Source organism: Oncorhynchus gorbuscha, linkage group LG16 (genome assembly GCF_021184085.1).
Source record: "Oncorhynchus gorbuscha isolate QuinsamMale2020 ecotype Even-year linkage group LG16, OgorEven_v1.0, whole genome shotgun sequence".
Classification (NCBI taxonomy): Eukaryota; Metazoa; Chordata; class Actinopteri; order Salmoniformes; family Salmonidae; genus Oncorhynchus; species Oncorhynchus gorbuscha.
In genome coordinates, this window is record NC_060188.1 from 86,331,412 (window position 1) to 86,351,413 (window position 20,002).

General features: G+C 44.5%; 1 protein-coding gene across 1 annotated transcript in view; it reads right to left on the bottom strand.

The window, feature by feature from the left end:
* LOC124000827 (dopamine beta-hydroxylase-like) overlaps positions 1-20,002 on the bottom strand; it is a 43,110-nt gene that overhangs the window by 17,756 nt on the left and 5,352 nt on the right. The window contains exons 3-9 of the mRNA XM_046307462.1: positions 16,137-16,394; positions 15,125-15,301; positions 11,830-11,932; positions 11,112-11,278; positions 8,428-8,571; positions 6,877-6,915; positions 3,820-3,879 (exon numbers count right to left, since the gene is read on the bottom strand). Of these exons, the coding sequence (XP_046163418.1) occupies positions 3,820-3,879; positions 6,877-6,915; positions 8,428-8,571; positions 11,112-11,278; positions 11,830-11,932; positions 15,125-15,301; positions 16,137-16,394 (948 nt within the window). The remainder of the gene's footprint in view (positions 1-3,819; positions 3,880-6,876; positions 6,916-8,427; positions 8,572-11,111; positions 11,279-11,829; positions 11,933-15,124; positions 15,302-16,136; positions 16,395-20,002) is intronic.

The following is a 20,002-nucleotide window of genomic DNA, read 5'->3' on the forward strand; positions in this document are numbered from 1 at the left end:
CATTCCAGACCCTTCCCCATACATATACATTCCAGACCCCTCCCCATACATTCCAGACTCCTCCATATACATTCCAGACTCCCCCATATACATTCCAGACCCTCCTACATATACATTCCAGACTCCTCCCATACATTCCAGACTCCTCCTATACATTCCAGACCCCTCTCCATACATATACATTCCAGACTCCTCCTATACATTCCAGACCCTCCCCATACATATACATTCCAGAATCCTCCTATACATTCCAGACCCATCCCCATACATATACATTCCAGACTCCTCCTATACATTCCAGACCCCTCCCCATACATATACATTCCAGACTCCTCCTATACATTCCAGACCCATCCCCATACATATACATTCCAGACTCCTCCTATACATTCCAGACCCCTCCCCATACATATACATTCCAGACTCCTCCTATACATTCCAGACCCCTCCCCATACATATACATTCCAGACTCCTCCTATACATTTCAGACCCATCCCTATACATATACATTCCAGACTCTTCCTAATAATTCCAGACTCCTCAACATACATATGCATTCCAGACTCCTTCCTATACATTCCAGACTCCTCCCATACATTCCAGACCCCTCCCAATCATTCCAGACTCCTCAGCATACATATGCATTCCAGACTCCTCCCATACATTCCAGACTCCTCCTAATCATTCCAGACTCCTCCCAACACATATATATTCCAGACTCCTCCCATACATTCCAGACCCCTCCCCACACATATACATTTCAGACTCCTCCTATACATTCCAGACCCCTCCCCATACATATACATTCCAGACCCCTCCCCATACATATACATTTCAGACTCCTCCCATACATTCCAGACCCCTCCCCACACATATACATTCCAGACTCCTCCTATACATTCCAGACCCCTCCCCACACATATACATTCCAGACTCCTCCTATACATTCCAGACCCCTCCCCATACATATACATTCCAGACTCCTCCCATGCATTCCAGACCCCCCATACATATACATTCCAGACTCCTCCCATGCATTCCAGACCCCTCCCCACACATATACATTCCAGACTCCTCCTATACATTCCAGACCCCTCCCCACACATATACATTCCAGACTCCTCCTATACATTCCAGACCCCTCCCCATACATATACATTCCAGACTCCTCCTATACATTACAGACCCCTCCCCATACATATACATTCCAGACCCCTCCCATAAATATACATTCCAGACTCCTCCTATACATTTCAGACCCATCCCCATACATATACATTCCAGACCCCTCCCCATACATATGCATTCCAGACTCCTTCCTATACATTCCAGACTCCTGACATACATTCCAGACCCCTCCTAATCATTCCAGACTCCTCAACATACATATGCATTCCAGACTCCTCCCATACATTCCAGACTCCTCCTAATCATTCCAGACTCCTCAACATACATATACATTCCAGACTCCTCCCAACACATATATATTCCAGACTCCTCCCATACATTCCAGACCCCTCCCCACACATATACATTTCAGACTCCTCCTATACATTCCAGACCCCTCCCCATACCTATACATTCCAGACTCCTCCCATACATATAAATTCAAGACTCTTTCCTATACATTCCAGACTCCTCCCATACATTCCAGACCCCTCCCCACACATATAAATTCCAGACTCCTCCCATACATTCCAGACCCCTCCCCATACATATACATTCCAGACCCCTCCCATACATTCCAGACCCCTCCCCATACATATACATTCCAGACTCCTCCCATGCATTCCAGACCCCCCATACATATACATTCCAGACTCCTCCCATGCATTCCAGACCCCTCCCCATACATATACATTCCAGACCTCTCCCATACATTCCAGACCCCTCCCCATACATATACATTCCAGACCCCTCCCATACATTCCAGACCCCTCCCCATACATATACATTCCAGACCCCTCCCCATACATATACATATATATTAAGCATCTCGAATCCAAAATTAAATCTAGAATCGGCTTCCTATTTCACAACAAACCCTTCTTCACTCATGCAGCCAAACTGACCATCCTACCGATCCTCGACTTTGGCGATGTCATCTATAAAATAGCCTCCAACACTCTACTCAACAAATTGGATGCAGTTTATCACAGTGCCATCCGTTTTGTCACCAAAGCCCCACCACTGCGACCTGTACGCTCTCATTGGCTGGCCACCGCTTCATACTCGTCGCCAAACCCACTGGCTTCAGGTCATCTACAAGTCTCTGCTAGGTAAAGCCCCGCCTTATCTCAGCTCACTGGTCACCATAGCAGCACCCACCCGTAGCACGCGCTCCAGCAGGTGTATTTCACTGGTCACCCCCAAAGCCAATTCCTCCTTTGGCCGGTCTCCTTCCAGGTCTCTGCTGCCAATGACTGGAACAAATTGTAAAAATTGCTGAAGCTGTGACTCTTACCTCCCTCAATAGCTTTAAGCACCAGCTGTCAGAGCAGCTCACATATCACTGCACCTGTAGATAGCTCATCTGTAAATAGCCCATCCAATCTACCTCATCCCCATAATGTATTTATTTATTTATTTTGCTCCTTTGCACCCCAGTATCTCTACTTACACATTCATCCTCTGTACATCCATCCATTCCAGTGTTTAATTGCAATATTGTAATTACTTCACCACCATGGCCTATTTATTGCCTTACCTCTCTTATCCTACCTCATTTGTACATGCTGTATATAGATTTTTCTACTGTATTATTGATTGTATGTTTGTTTGTTCCATGTGTAACTCTGTGTTGTTGTATGTGTCGAACTGCTTTGCTTTATCTTGGCCAGGTCGCAGTTGCAAATGAGAACTTGTTATCAACTAGCCTACCTGGTTAAATAATGTTTTTATTTTATTTTTTATATTCCAGACTCCTCCCCATATATTCCAGACTCCTCCCCATACATTCCAGACCCCTCCCCATATATTCCAGACTCCTCCCCATACATTCCAGTCTCCTCCCCATACATATACATTTCAGACTCCTCCACATACATCCCACTTGAATAGCAAAAGACAGATATCAACTAAGGAAAAAGGTATTTACCAAAACAGACAGTTGTTCATTCAGACCTTGTGGCTCAATGCAATCTGATTGCAGACGATCCAAAGTATCTCTCTCTGTAACAATCTCCTCACTATATTGCAACCTCTGGAGGAAAGAGAAACTTTCTCAATTGCCCAGAATTTCCTCCTTGCCCTTATCGTAACCCCAGAAACACTGAGGACAGTGTGTGAGTATGTGTGTTTATATTTGTGCATGTGTCTGTTCGTGCAATTGTACATGCGTGAGAGTGAGTGTGTGTGTCCACTTCTGTCCACTGCTCTCAGCATCAGTGGAGAGGAGGAGAGAGCATCATCATCATCATCATCATCCAGCCCAGAGCCTCCTTCTCACTGTGTCTGACCCCAGATTACTGAGATCTGGGCAGGGCAGTAGAGCCGCTCTGAGCCCTGTCTGTATGTGGCATGAGGATATACCCACATTAAACACATTAAGCTGGTTGGCTAAAGTTACTGGATAGATGCTTCGAACACAGCCACTGCCCTGAAGAGCATCGAAACCGTTATGTATCATTATGTATCATGGGTAGATCGTGATTAACTGACTTACTATTCTACAAATAGTATTGAGTTATTTATGAAGGTGATTTTGTAGATCAGTCAGTCTAGACTCGCCTTCAAGTGCATGTGTGCATGTTTGCGGTCTGCATAACCATTTGCTACATTTCATGGCTGCACTTGTAGTGAAAACCAAACATACTCACCACTGTAGGCTGGCTCCTGTCCTCTGTGTTGTATGTGCACTTTGTCAAGAGGACGTCCCCCTGTTGGGGACACACACTCAAATCAGGCAATGTTCTGCCAATGTTTTACACGTATCTTCCTAGAGGGTAACATTAAGTTACCATGGTTTACAGAATATTTGCATTGTTCCTCTTTATTTTTAAACAGGCAACTCTGCATCTCTGTTGTTCTGCAGCAGAGCAGAGACAGACTGTAGCTGTAGTAGTACTGTGTATCATCTCTGTTGTTCTGCAGCAGAGCAGACAGACTGTAGCTGTAGTAGTACTGTGTATCATCTCTGTTGTTCTGCAGCAGAGCAGACAGACTGTAGCTGTAGTAGTACTGTGTATCATCTCTGTTGTTCTGCAGCAGAGCAGACAGACTGTAGCTGTAGTAGTACTGTGTATCATCTCTGTTGTTCTGCAGCAGAGCAGAGACAGACTGCAGCTGTAGTAGTACTGTGTATCATCTCTGTTGTTCTGCAGCAGAGCAGAGACAGACTGCAGCTGTAGTAGTACTGTGTATCATCTCTGTTGTTCTGCAGCAGAGCAGAGACAGACTGTAGCTGTAGTAGTACTGTGTATCATCTCTGTTGTTCTGCAGCAGAGCAGAGACAGACTGTAGCTGTAGTAGTACTGTGTATCATCTCTGTTGTTCTGCAGCAGAGCAGAGACAGACTTCAGCTGTAGTAGTACTGTGTATCATCTCTGTTGTTCTGCAGCAGAGCAGAGACAGACTGTAGCTGTAGTAGTACTGTGTATCATCTCTGTTGTTCTGCAGCAGAGCAGAGACAGACTGAAGCTGTAGTAGTACTGTGTATCATCTCTGTTGTTCTGCAGCAGAGCAGAGACAGACTTCAGCTGTAGTAGTACTGTGTATCATCTCTGTTGTTCTGCAGCAGAGCAGAGACAGACTGTAGCTGTAGGAGTATATTGTATCATCTCTGTTGATCTGCAGCAGAGCAGAGACAGACTGTAGCTGTAGGAGTATATTGTATCATCTCTGTTGTTCTGCAGCAGAGCAGAGACAGACTGTAGCTGTAGGAGTATATTGTATCATCTCTGTTGATCTGCAGCAGAGCAGAGACAGACTGTAGCTGTAGTAGTACTGTGTATCATCTCTGTTGTTCTGCAGCAGAGCAGACAGACTGTAGCTGTAGTAGTACTGTGTATCATCTCTGTTGTTCTGCAGCAGAGCAGACAGACTGTAGCTGTAGTAGTACTGTGTATCATCTCTGTTGTTCTGCAGCAGAGCAGACAGACTGTAGCTGTAGTAGTACTGTGTATCATCTCTGTTGTTCTGCAGCAGAGCAGAGACAGACTTCAGCTGTAGTAGTACTGTGTATCATCTCTGTTGTTCTGCAGCAGAGCAGAGACAGACTGTAGCTGTAGTAGTACTGTGTATCATCTCTGTTGTTCTGCAGCAGAGCAGAGACAGACTGAAGCTGTAGTAGTACTGTGTATCATCTCTGTTGTTCTGCAGCAGAGCAGAGACAGACTTCAGCTGTAGTAGTACTGTGTATCATCTCTGTTGTTCTGCAGCAGAGCAGAGACAGACTGTAGCTGTAGGAGTATATTGTATCATCTCTGTTGATCTGCAGCAGAGCAGAGACAGACTGTAGCTGTAGGAGTATATTGTATCATCTCTGTTGTTCTGCAGCAGAGCAGAGACAGACTGTAGCTGTAGGAGTATATTGTATCATCTCTGTTGATCTGCAGCAGAGCAGAGACAGACTGTAGCTGTAGTAGTACTGTGTATCATCTCTGTTGTTCTGCAGCAGAGCAGACAGACTGTAGCTGTAGTAGTACTGTGTATCATCTCTGTTGTTCTGCAGCAGAGCAGAGCAGACTGTAGCTGTCGTAGTACTGTGTATCATCTCTGTTGTTCTGCAGCAGAGCAGAGACAGACTGTAGCTGTAGTAGTACTGTGTATCATCTCTGTTGTTCTGCAGCAGAGCAGAGACAGACTGTAGCTGTAGTAGTACTGTGTATCATCTCTGTTGTTCTGCAGCAGAGCAGAGACAGACTGTAGCTGTAGTAGTACTGTGTATCATCTCTGTTGTTCTGCAGCAGAGCAGAGACAGACTGTAGCTGTAGTAGTACTGTGTATCATCTCTGTTGATCTGCAGCAGAGCAGAGACAGACTGTAGCTGTAGTAGTACTGTGTATCATCTCTGTTGATCTGCAGCAGAGCAGAGACAGACTGAAGCTGTAGTAGTAGTATCATCTCTGTTGATCTTCCTCAGAGCAGAGATTATGTAGCTGTAGTAGTACTGTGTATCATCTCTGTTGTTCTGCAGCAGAGCAGAGACAGACTGTAGCTGTAGTAGTACTGTGTATCATCTCTGTTGATCTGCAGCAGAGCAGAGACAGACTGTAGCTGTAGGAGTATATTGTATCATCTCTGTTGATCTGCAGCAGAGCAGAGACAGACTGTAGCTGTAGGAGTATATTGTATCATCTCTGTTGATCTGCAGCAGAGCAGAGACAGACTGTAGCTGTAGGAGTATGTGTATCATCTCTGTTGTTCTGCAGCAGAGCAGAGACAGACTGTAGCTGTAGGAGTATATTGTATCATCTCTGTTGATCTTTAGCAGAGCAGAGACATGATCTGTAGCTGTGATTTCTTGTTCATTCTGTTGATCTGCAAGAGCAGAGACAGACTGTAGCTGTAGGAGTATATTGTATCATCTCTGTTGATCTGCAGCAGAGCAGAGACAGACTGTAGCTGTAGTAGTACTGTGTATCATCTCTGTTGTTCTGCAGCAGAGCAGAGACAGACTGTAGCTGTAGGAGTATATTGTATCATCTTTGTTGATCTGCAGCAGAGCAGAGACAGACTGTAGCTGTAGTAGTACTGTGTATCATCTCTGTTGTTCTCGTCTTGTTTCACCCTCAGTCATCTTCTCTTCCTTCTTTCTCTCACTGTCCCCGTTCCCTTTACTGAATCTTATTCCAGAGACAAAACCCACCGTACTGTGTGGTATCTTATTCCACCTGCTGAGACAGCTGTGAAAGTAGAAAGAGGAGCATACTTACAGGCAGCACTGTCACCATCTTCCTCAGCATTCTGATTATCTGCAGGAGGAGACAACAACATTCTCATCGATTGAATTGCTTTCAAAACACAATGATCCAGTGAAAAACATGAGCCAAGAAAAGTTAGTAGAGGTGCTGACTAACGGCGAGTAAACTGTAGGCTATAAAACAATAATAATAAAGAGATTGGCACTCACTCTATACAATATAAAGTCTCAGTAATTGAATTGGTAAAACACCAACAACCCACCTTCATCCTGAAGAAGTCACTGTGATGCTGAAACATTGGTGGTGTTTTACCCAATAAATTACTGGCAGCTTGTATATACAGAGTGTAACTCTCTTTATTTATTTTTATAAAACACAATGATCTGGCTGTGATTTCTTGTTTTGATGTTGCTTAAAGTTGTCTTGTATCTAGACTAATCAGAAGATATGAGCTGGTTACAAGGAAGAGTGTTGTACAGGCAGGAGGTTAGAAGATACGAGGAAAATAGTTGTAATACATACAAAGGGAGTCTCAATAGAAAGGCTTACATGACACTTATTTTGTATTGCTAGGTATTACTACACTGTTGGAGCTAGAAACACGAGCATTTCGCTGCACCTGCGATAACATCTACAAATAAAATGGTTTATGTCCCTCGAGGTTGCATCTAGACTATTTAGAGAAAGGATATGAATACAGGTCAGTTAGAGAAAGGATATGAATACTGATCAGTTAGAGAAAGGATATGAATACTGATCAGTTAGAGAAAGGATATGAATACAGGTCAGTTAGAGAAAGGATATGAATACTGATCAGTTAGAGAAAGGATATGAATACAGATCAGTCGGAGAAAGGATATGAATACTGATCAGTTAGAGAAAGGATATGAATACTGATCAGTTAGAGAAAGGATATGAATACAGATCAGTTAGAGAAAGGATATGAATACTGATCAGTCGGAGAAAGGATATGAATACTGATCAGTTAGAGAAAGGATATGAATACTGATCAGTTAGAGAAAGGATATGAATACTGATCAGTCGGAGAAAGGATATGAATACTGATCAGTTAGAGAAAGGATATGAATACTGATCAGTTAGAGAAAGGATATGAATACTGATCAGTTAGAGAAAGGATATGAATACTGATCAGTTAGAGAAAGGATATGAATACTGATCAGTTAGAGAAAGGATATGAATACTGATCAGTTAGAGAAAGGATATGAATACTGATCAGTCGGAGAAAGGATATGAATACTGATCAGTTAGAGAAAGGATATGAATACTGATCAGTTAGAGAAAGGATATGAATACAGATCAGTTAGAGAAAGGATATGAATACTGATCAGTTAGAGAAAGGATATGAATACTGATCAGTTAGAGAAAGGATATGAATACAGGTCAAGGGAGAGTTGTGTTGTTCTGCAGCAGCAAACCAGATGTGTGTGTCTTGCCTCACTGAACCTTGGAGAGTTTGTGGTATCTTGAGAGAGCGAGAGAGAGAGAGCTCTGTGTGTGCGTGTGTGTTTGTTGGTGCATGCAGTATGTACCCAGAGGGGTTACCTGATAGTGGGTGCTGAAATGCTTATCCTCCTGTACCACCTTCACCTCTCTTCCACCCCTCACCAGGACCGTCCTCACCCCTCTCCCCGCCAAGTGAGTGTGCAGCTGGGACGCAAAGATGTTGATCCCCCTTGGAGGAAGGGCCTGGTGGAGGTCATGAGAGGAATTGGACACGTTAAGAAAGGTCCATTTGTCACGTTCTGACCATAGTTCTGTTATTTTATTCTTTGTTTTAGTATGGTCAGGGTATGAGTTGGGGTGGGCAGTCTATGTTTTTTTTCTATGTTGGTTTTTGGGTTCGGCCTAGTATGGTTCTCAATCAGAGGCAGGTGTCGTTAGTTGTCTCTGATTGAGAATCATACTTAGGTAGCCTGGGTTTCACTTTTGGTTTGTGGGTGTTTGTTTCCGTGTGAGTGTTTGGGCCACATGGTACTGTTTCGGCTTTGTATATTCACGTCATCTTTTATTGTTTTGATTCAGTGTTCAGTGCTTTCTTTTATTAAAATCATCATGAACACTTCCCACGCTGCGCTTTGGTCCGATCCTTCTACCACCGACGACAACCCTTACAGAAACACCCACCACCAAGAAAGGACCAAGCAGCGTGGTAACAGACAGCAGCAGCAGGAGAGACAGCAATGCCTGGACAACTGGACTTGGTAGGAAATATTAGACGGCAAGGGACCATGGGCACAGCCGGGAGAATATCGCCGCCCCAAGGCAGAGCTGGAGGCAGCGAAAGCCGAGGGGCGGCATTATGAGGAGCTAGCTCAGCAGCACGGCTGGAAGCCCGAGAGGCAGCCCCAAAAATGTCTTGGAGAAGGCACACGGGGAGTGTGGTGAAGCCAGGTAGGAGACCTGCGCCAACTTCCGGGCTTACCGGAGAGAGAGAGGGACCGGGCAGGCACCGTGTTATGCGGTGGAGCGCACGGTGTCCCCGGTGCGTGTGCATAGCCCGGTACGGTACGTTCCAGCTCCCCATATCGGCCGGGCTAGAGTGTGCATCGAGCCAGGTGCCATGAAGCCGGCTCTACGCATCTGGTCTCCAGTGCATCTCCTCGGGCCGAGGTACATGGCATCAGCCTTACGCATGATGTCCCCGGTTTGCCAGCGCAGCCTAGTGCGGGCTATTCCACCTCGCTGCACTGGCCTGGCTACGGGGAGCATTCAACCAGGTAAGGTTGGACAGGCTCGGTGCTCAAGAGCTCCAGTGCGCCTTCACGGTCCGGTCTATCCGGTGCCACCTCCACACACCAGCCCTCCGGTGGCAGCCCCCCGCACCAGGCTGTCTCTCCGTCTTCTTCCTACAGGTGCTCCCGCCTGTCCAGCGCTACCAGAGCCTTCCTCCTGCCCAGCGCTGCCAGAGTCTCCCGTCTGTCCTGAGCCGCCAGAGTCTCCTGTCTGTCCTGAGCCGCCAGAGTCTCCCGTCTGTCCTGAGCCGCCAGAGTCTCCCGTCTGTCCTGAGCCTCCAGAGTCTCCCGTCTGTCCTGAGCCTCCAGAGTCTCCCGTCTGTCCTCATCCGCCAGAGTCTCCCGTCTGTCCTGATCCGCCAGAGTCTCCCGTCTGTCCTGAGCCACCAGAGTCTCCCGTTTGTCCTGAGCCGCCAGAGCCACCAGTCTGTCCTGAGCCGCCAGAGCCGCCAGTCTGTCCTGAGCCGCCAGAGCCGCCAGTCAGCCAGGAGCCGCCAGAGCCGCCAGTCAGCCAGGAGCCGCCAAAGCCACCAGTCAGCCAGGAGCCGCCAGAGCCGCCAGCCAGCCAGGAGCCGCCAGAGCCGTCAGCCAGCCAGGAGCCGCCAGAGCCGTCAGTCAGCCAGGCGATGCCAGAATCGCCCTTCACTCTGGAGCTGCCGGAGTCTCCCGCCTGTTCGGCGCTGCCGGAGCTTCCCGCCTGTCCGGCGCTTCCGGAGTCTCCCGCCTGTCCATGGCTGCCGGAATCTCCCATCCATTTGGGACCCATGGCTAGGGTGGGCAATCTATGTTTGTTTTTCTATGTTGGTTTTTATGTTCGGCCTATTATGGTTCTCAATCAGAGGCAGGTGTCATTAATTGTCTCTGATTGAGAATCATATTTAGGTAGCCTGGGTTTCACTTTTGGTTTGTGGGTGTTTGTTTCCATGTGAGTGTTTGGGCCACACGGTACTGTTTCGGTTTTGTAAATTCACGTCATCGTTTATTGTTTTGATTCAGTGTTCAGTGCTTTCTTTTATTAAAATCATCATGAACACTTTTTCCACCGACAACAACCCTTACACCATTATGATATACTAACTCCTGTCAGTTCCATTTGTACTGAGATACTGTACTGTAGTTCTGGCCATGTAAGTAGAAATAGTATCTGATTACAATAAGACAAAGGAGGTCATGACAAGTATCACAATGCATTACAACCACATCTTAATGCATTTACCTCTGGGTTTTGAGTAAAATGTTACCAGCTACCAAAATGTTCCATTGTTATAGAAGGTCCAGGAGTGGTTTCAGTCCTGTATCTACAGTAGACATCCCGGAGGGATATTGTAGCCTACCAACAGTCTGTGTACACGTTTTCTAAGGATTTATGTTAGAAGGATATTGTACCAACAGTCTGTGTGCACGTTTTCTGAGGATTTATGTTAGAAAGATATTGTACCAACAGTCTGTGTACACGTTTTCTAAGGATTTATGTTAGAAAGATATTGTACTAACAGTTTGTGTACACTTGGACGTGCAGAATCCTGTGAGATGGAAGTTCTGTTCTCTGGGTGGTATGGCCATAACCGGGGTGTAGACCAGCCCAAGCTCCATGATGCCCGCGTCGTACCTCCTTAAGCTGGGGGTGTGGTAGAGACGCACCCCAGAGTTGTCCTTACGACCTGCATGGGGACACAGCATAACCAGAACCTGTCAGAGAGGAGGGGAGACAGGAAGGAGGAGAGGTAGAGGGAGGGGGCGGGACTGAAGGGAGGTAAGTGGGGGAAGAAGGGGGTAGAGGGGGAAGGAAAGGGGAAGGGGAGATAGAAGGGGTGTAGGGAGGGAGGGAAGAGGAGTAGTGGGGGAGGAGATAAAATATGAGAGAAGGATGGGGATTCGGAAGAAGGGGTAGAGGGAGTGACGGATGACGTAGGGAGGGGAGAGATGAAGACGGGTGTTGAGTAGAAGGAAGATGGAAGAAGCAGGGGAGATATTGGGAGACTATAGAGCAGAGCTAATCAACTGGTACTTCTGGTTTTCATTCTCTGCCTCCAATCAGGGAACACCTGGTGGGTGGACTGTTGACAATCAGTGACAGTAATTGATCAATTTACCACCAGGTAGAAAATAAAGCTAGCTGCTACATTGCTGAAGGGTGGTAATTTAATAACCTAGCTCTAAGGTTCTTAGGGGTAGAATAGTATATAACTTTGTGATGGGTAGGTCGTTTTACCTGATATGAGGAGTGGGTTGTGGTAGTGCACCTCTAGTCGAAGAAACCTGGAAGACGCTGGTCCTCCTAGAGGCAGCCCTGCATCAGTTGGGTAGTAGAAAGACTACACATGCACACACACACAGATGCATTATTTTTAACATTAAACATCACGTTATTTTTATCATTTAACATCACATTATTTTTAACATTGAACATCACGTTATTTTTATCATTTAACATGTATATTTTTTAATCATTGAACATCACGTTATTTTTATCATTTAACATGTATATTTTTTAATCATTGAACATCACGTTATTTTTATCATTTAACATGTATATTTTTTAATCATTGAACATATTATTTTTGGGACATGTGAATCATCCACCATAAAAGGAGTAGTTTCAGCAGGAAGGAAATAGCTCTTATTGATCCAGAGAAGACTAAAACAGCACCGAGTCTGTTTGTCTCTATTTCTATCTTCTATATTCATCACTATACATGGTATATGTTCCCCTAACGTGTTCTGAGGATCTGTTCATAAAAGAGATAGACGATTAAACAAAAATACTTTTGGAGATAAAAACTTATTTTCATATCAATCTTATTAACATTCCGGAGAGGAGAGGAGAGCTTGTGAATCTTTTCTCTCCCCCGGCCTGGCAGCATCCCTAGGACTATTTTACATAACTGGTCTTTCTCTTCCTCATCCTCCTCCTCCTCCTCCACACTCTCCCCTATCTCTCTCTTCCCTCTCTCTTTCTTTTTCTCGCCTTCCTCCTCTTCTTTCGCCTCCCTTCTTTTATAATGCCATATTTCCCTTTAGATGTGAGTGGGATCCAGAATGTGCTAAAACTGAACAGGCCTGTATATTTCCTAGCTAATCTCATCTCTCCAGCTCTGCTTCTACCCTCGCCACTCAGCAGAACACATGATTTCTGTTTTGTTTTCGCCGTCTGCTAATCCAATGGGAGGGCTCAGAGGCTTGGCACTAGGCACCAGTTCTCTGGCTGTGATGTGATTCTTATCCAGTAAGATGTGTCTTCCTCTGCCTCACACATCCCAGAGAATCACCACCACCTACATGAACACACACACACACAGATTCACACAGACACACATACACACACACTCTCACACACACACACACACACACACACACACACACACACACACACACACACACACACACACACACACACACACACACACACACACACACACACACACACACACACACACACACACACACACACACACACACACACACACAAAGAGAGAGATTCACACACAGATTCACACACTCTCACACACACACACACACACACACACACACACACACACACACACTCACTCACTCACTCACTCACTCACTCACTCACTCACTCACTCACTCACTCACTCACTCACTCACTCACACACACGCACACGCACACGCACACGCACACGCACACGCACACACACACACTCACTCACTCACTCACTCACTCACTCACTCACTCACTCACTCACACACACACACACACACACACACACACACACACACACACACACACACACCAATGCACAGAGGCACATACAAACACACACACACACGCTCCTCTACTCACCACCACGCACCAGCTCCTCTAGAGACTGCTTCCCTGCTCTCATCAAAACATACTTCTATTGAACCAGACATGACATTATTCAGAGATAGGTATTTTCCTAGTAACATCCTCTGATGCTTTAATGGTTTCTCTGAGTTGTTTCCTCAGTTTGTCTCTGTTTCTGTGGATCTCTAGTCTCTCAGACTTTACCACCCTGCCTCTCTACTACTGTGACTTACCTGGTTGACACGTCTGTGCTTAATATGGAAAGAATTGAACAGCAGGCTCTTACTGTTCAGGATTTTACTATGTTAACCAATTATGCCCTCAAAGTGTCAGTGTACCTATAGTGCCTTCAGACAGTATTCACACCCCTTGACTTTTTCCACATTTTGTTGTGTTACAGCCTACACACAATACCCCATAATATTAAAGCTGGAATGTCTTGAGTCAATAACTATTCAACTCCTTTGTTATAACAAGCCTACATACATTCAGGAGTAAGTTAAAGTCACATAATAAGTTGCATGGACTCACTCTCTGTGCAATAATAGTGTTTAACATGCTTTTTAAATGACTACCTCATCTCTTTACCCCACACATTTAATTATCTATAAGGTCCCTCAATCAAGAAGTGAATTTCAAACACAGATTCAACCACAAAGACCAGGGAGGTTTTCCAATGCCTCGCAAAGAAGGGTACTGATTGGTAGATGGGTAAAATAAAATAAAAAGCAGACATTGAATATCCCTTTGAGCACGGTGAAGTTATTAATTACACTTTGGATGGTGTATCAATATACCCAGTCACTACAAGAATACAGGTGTCCTTCCTAACTCAGTAGCCAGAGAGGAAGGAAACCGCTCAGGGCGCCTGTATCTGTGTAGTGACTGTGTACATTGATACAATATCCAAAGTGTAATTAATAACTTCACCGTGCTCAAAGGGATATTCAATGTCTGCATTTTTTAAATATTTTTAATATTTTACCCATCCAATAGGTGCCCTTCTTTGCGAGGCATTGGAAAACCTCCCTGGTCTTTGTGGTTGAAACTGTGTTTGAAATTCTTAGCATTACTGAGGGACCTTACAGATAATTGTATGTGTGGGGTACAGAGATGAGGTAGTCATGAAAAAATAATGTGAAACACTATTATTGTCCATGCAACTTATTATGTGACTTGTTAAGCACATTTTTACTCCAGAACATTTTTTAAGCTTGCCATAACAAAGGTGTTGAATACTTATTGACCCAAGACATTTCAGCTTTTCATTTTTAATTAATTTGTAAACATTTCTCAGAACATCATTCCAGGGGCGGCAGGGTAGCCTAGTGGTTAGAGCGTTGGACTAGTAACTGAAAGGTTGCAAGTTCAAATCCCCGAGCTGATAAGGTACAAATCTGTTGTTCTGCCCCTGAACAGGCAGTTAACCCACTGTTCCTAGGCTGTCATTGAAAATAAGAATCTGTTCTTAACTGACTTGCCTAGTAAAAAAATGTTTTAAAGTTTGACATTATAGAGTATTGTGTTTAGGCCAGAGACAACAAAACAATCTACATTTAATATTTTTTAAATTCAGGCAGTTTTTTAAAATTCAGGTTGTAACACAACAAAATGTAGAAAAGGTCAAGGGGTTTGAATACTTTCTGAAGGCACTGTAAGCACTTGAACAAAAAGGAATACTATTTGAACCCAGTGCTGGTGTCTGTGTGTGTATTACCTTCGCCCCCATAGCCCAGGCCGCCAGAACATGGCGACAGTAGTTGAGGCTGGCGGGCTTCATCTTGGAGTCACAGGACCCGCTGTACTGTGGGACTGTACTCATCTCAGGAGAACACTCAAACACTTCCATGTGGTGCACTATGGCCTCGTTACCAGGGGTTACCACCGACTCATACTGGGGTGGGGGTGATGAAGAGAGATGAGGAGGAGGAGGGGGAGGAGGAGGAGGGGGAGGAGGAGGAGGAGGGAGGGAGGAGGAGGAGGAGGAGGAGGAGGAGGAGGAGGAGGAGGAGGAGGAGGAGGAGGAGGAGGAGGAGGAGGAGGAGGAGGAGGAGGAGGAGGAGGAGGAGGAGGAGGAGGAGGAGGAGGAGGAGGAGGAGGAAAGAAGAGGTGGAGATTGATTGGTATTGACTCTACTGTTGAGATTTTCAAACTCATTGCTATGCCCAAGGATTGGGTAGGGCTAAGCAATAAGGATGGGAGGGATATTGTCATATTGATTACATTCATATCCATATCCATATTCACTTATCCAAGTCTATTCGAATGCCTAGGGGCCAGGGTTTGATGGAATTGGACTCGATGGTTCCATCCATAGAAATATAATTACTGAGAATAATCCTAATAGAATTACTAAATGTCATTCTAATTTTATGGAATAACTAAATGTAATTCTAATTCTATGGAATAACTAAATGCCATTCTAATTCTATGGAATAACTAAATGTCATTCTAATTCTATGGAATAACTAAATGTCATTCTAATTCTATGGAATAACTAAATGTCATTCTAATTCTATGGAATAACTAAATGTCATTCTAATTCTATGGAATTACTCAATGTCATTCTAATTCTATGGAATAACTAAATGTCATTCTAATTCTATGGAATAACGAAATGTCATTCTAATTCTATGGAATAATGAAATGTCATTCTAATTCTATGGAATAACGAAATGTCATTCTAATTCTGGTTCCATTATTGAAAAGGACTAGGTTTAGCGGTTTACCATGACAATGTGGTTCTTGGGCATGTTGGGTGGCAGTTGGAAGATGTGGCACCAGTAGGTGGTCTCCTGGGTGGGGATGGTGATGTCGGGGGTCCGGACCTCCAGGGTTTGTACGTCTCGGGGCAGGGAGGGGGGTGGGGTGTCTGGGCGCAGCAGGAGGGCCCTCTGCACTCCCGTCTCAATCTGGGACAGGTTGAGCTGCTGCAGCGAGCGGATTGGCTGATCCAACACTCCGTAGATCAGGTGAACAGTACCCTCCTGCCAATCAGAATCAAGCACAGTCTTTATTATTCCTCTCTTTACCTCTTTTCACCTACTATACTGTTCTCTCTCTGTCTCTCTCTTTTCACCTGCTATACTGTTCTCTCTCTGTCTCTCTCTTTTCACCTACTATACTGTTCTCTCTCTGTCTCTCTCTTTTCACCTGCTATACTGTCCTCTCTCTGTCTCTCTCTGTCTCTCTCTTTTCACCTACTATACTGTTCTCTCTCTGTCTCTCTCTTTTCACCTGCTATACTGTTCTCTCTCTGTCTCTCTCTGTCTCTCTCTCTCTGTCTCTCTGTCTCTCGGTCTCTCTCTGTCTCTCTCTCTGTCTCTCTCTTTTCACCTGCTATTACTGTCCTCTCTCTGTCTCTCTCTGTCTCTCTTTCTCTCTCTCTGTCTCTTTCTCTGTATCTCTCTCTGTCTCTCTATCTGTCTCTCTCTCTGTCTCTCTCTCTGTCTCTCTCTGTCTCTCGGTCTCTCTCTCTCTCTCTGTCTCTCTCTTTTCACCTGCTATACTGTTCTCCCTCTGTCTCTCTCTCTGGCTCACTCCCTGTCTTTATTTATCTCTCTCTCTCTCTCTCTCTTCTCTCTCTCTCTCTCTCTCTCTCTCTCTCTCTCTCTCTCTCTCTCTCTCTCTCTCTCTCTCTCTCTCTCTCTCTCTCTCTCTCTCTCTTCCTATCTTTAGTCACCTCTCTCCTTATCTTTATTTATCTCCCTCTCTCCCTCTCTCTCTCTTTCTCTCTCTCTCTGTCTCTCTCTCTCTCTCTCTCTGTCTCTCTCTCTCCGTCTCTTTCTCTCTCTCTCTCCCTCTCTCCCTCTCTCTCTCTTTCTCTCTCTCTCTGTCTCTCTCTCTCTCTCTGTCTCTCTCTGTCTCTCTCTCTCCCTCTCTTTCTCTCTCTCTCTCCCCCTCTCCCTATCTTTATTTATCTCTCTCTCCCTATCTTTATTTATCTCCCTCTCTCCCTCTCTCTCTCTCTCCTTCTCTTCCTAACTTTAGTCACCTCTCTCTCCTTATCTTTATTTATCTCCCTCTCTCCCTCTCTCTCTCTCTCTCTCTGTCTCTCTCTCTCTCCCTCTCTCTCTCTGTCTCTCTCTCTCTCTCTCTCTCTCTCTCTCTCCCTCTCTCTCTCTCTCTATCTCTCTCTCTGGCTTTCTCTCTCTCCCTATCTTTATTTATCTCTCTCTCCCTATCTTTATTTATCTCTCTCTCCCTATCTTTATTTATCTCTCTCCCCCTATCTTTATTTATCTCTCTCTCCCTATCTTTATTTATCTCCCCCCCTCTCTCTATCTCTCTTTCCCCCCCTCTTTCTTTTTCCATCTCTCTCTTAATTCAATTCAATTGAAGGAGTTTTCTTTGGCATGCTAAACATATGTTAACATTGCCAAAGCAAGTGAAGTAGATAATATACAAAAGTGAAATAAACAATAAACATGAACACTCACAGAAAAATTCTACTCACAGAAGTTCCAAAATAATAAAGACATTACAATTGTCATATTATGTATATATGGTGGTGTAACGATGTACAAATGGTTAAAATACAAAAGGGAAAATAAATAATCATAAATACGGGCTGTATTTACAATGGTGTTTGTTCTTCACTGGTTGACCTTTTCTTGTGGCAACAGGTCACAAATCTTGCTGCTGTAATGGCACACTGTGGTATTTCACCCAGTAGATATGGGAGTTTATCAAAATCGGGTTTGTTTTTTAATTCTTTGTGAATCTGTGTAATCTGAGTGAAATATGTGTCTCTAATATGGTCATACATTGGGCAGGAGGTTAGGAAGTGCAGCTCAGTTTCCACCTCATTTTGAGGACAGTGTGCACATAGCCTGTCTTCTCTTGAGAGCCAGGTCTGCCCACGGCGGCCTCTCTTAATAGCAAGGCTAGGCTCACTGAGTCTGTACATAGTCAAAGCTTTCCTTAAGTTTGGGTCAGTCAGTGGTCAGGTTTTCTGCAACTGTGTACTCTCTGTTTAGGGCCAAATAGCATTCTTGTTTGCATGTTTTTTTTGTTAAATATTTCCAATGTGTCAAGTAATTATATTTTTGTTTTGTCATGATTTGGTTGAGTCTAATTGTGTTGCAGTCCTGGGGCTCTGTGGGGAACCAGCTTGCTTATGGGACTCTTCTACAAGTTCATCTCTCTGTAGGTGATTGCTTTGTTATGGAAGGTTTGGGAATCGCTTCCTTTTAGGTGGTTGTAGAATTTAATGTCTCTTTTCTGGATTTTGATCATTAGCAGGTATTGGCCTAATTCTGCTCTGCATGCATTATTTGGTGTTCATGGAGGATATTTTTGCAGAATTCTGCATGCGGAGACTCAATTTGGTGTTTGTCCCATTTTGTGAATTCTTGGTTGGTGAGCGGACCCCAGACCTCACAACCATAAAGGGCAATGAATTCTATGACTGATTCAAGTATTTTTAGCCAAATCCTAATTGGTATGTCGAATATTTTGTTCCTTTTGATGGCATAGAATGCCCTTCTTGCCTTGTCTCTCAGATCGTTCACAGCTTTGTGGAAGTTACCTGTGACACTAATGTTTAGGCTGAGGTATGTATCGTTTTTTGTGTGCTCTAGGGCAACGGTGTCTAGATGGAATTTGTAATTGTGGTCCTGGCGACTGGACCTTTTTTGGAGCAGCATTATTTTGGTCTTACTGAGATTTACCGTCAGGGCCCAGGTCTGACAGAATCTGTGCAGAATATCTAGGTGCTGCTGTAGGCCCTCCTTGGTTGGTGACAGCACCAGATCATCAGCAAACAGTAGACATTTGACTTCAGATTCTAGTAGGGTGAGGCCGGGTGCTGCAGACTTTTCTAGTGCCCTTGCCAATTTGCTGATATATAAGTTGAAGAGGGTGGGGCTTAAGCTGCATCCCTGTCTCACCCCACGGCCCTGTGGGTCTTGTTTTTTGCCTATTTTAACTGCACACTTGTTGTTTGTGTACATGGATTTTATAATGTTATATGTTTTTCCCCAAACACCACTTTACATCAATTTCTACAGCAGACCCTCATGCCAAATTGAGTCAAAGGCTTTTTTGAAATGAATAATGCATTAAGAGGCGTCAGGTAGCCTAGTGGTTAGAGCATTGGACTAGTAACCGAAAGATTGCAAAATCAATTCCCCGAGCTGACAAGGTGAAAATCTGTCGTTCTGTCCCTGAACAAGGCAGTTAACCCACTGTTTCTAGGCCGTCATTGAAAATAAGAATTTGTTCTTAACTTGCTTGCCTAGTTAAATAAAGGTTAAAAAAAGACTTTGCCTTTGTTTGTTTGTCAATTAGGGTATGCAGGGTTAATACGTGATCTGTCGTACAATAATTTGGTAAAAAGCCAATTTGACATTTGCTCAGTATATTGTTTTCACTGAGGAAGTGTAGGAGTCAATGAAAATGTTAATGAAAATGCAGAGGATTCTCCCAAAGTAACTGTTGATGCATATCCCACGGTAGTTATTGGGGTCAAATTTGTCTCCACTTTTGTGGATTGGTGTAATCAGTCCTTAGTTCCACATATTGGGGAAGATGCCAGAGCTAAGGATGATGTTAAAGAGTTTTAGTATAGCCAATTGGAATTTGTGTCTGTATA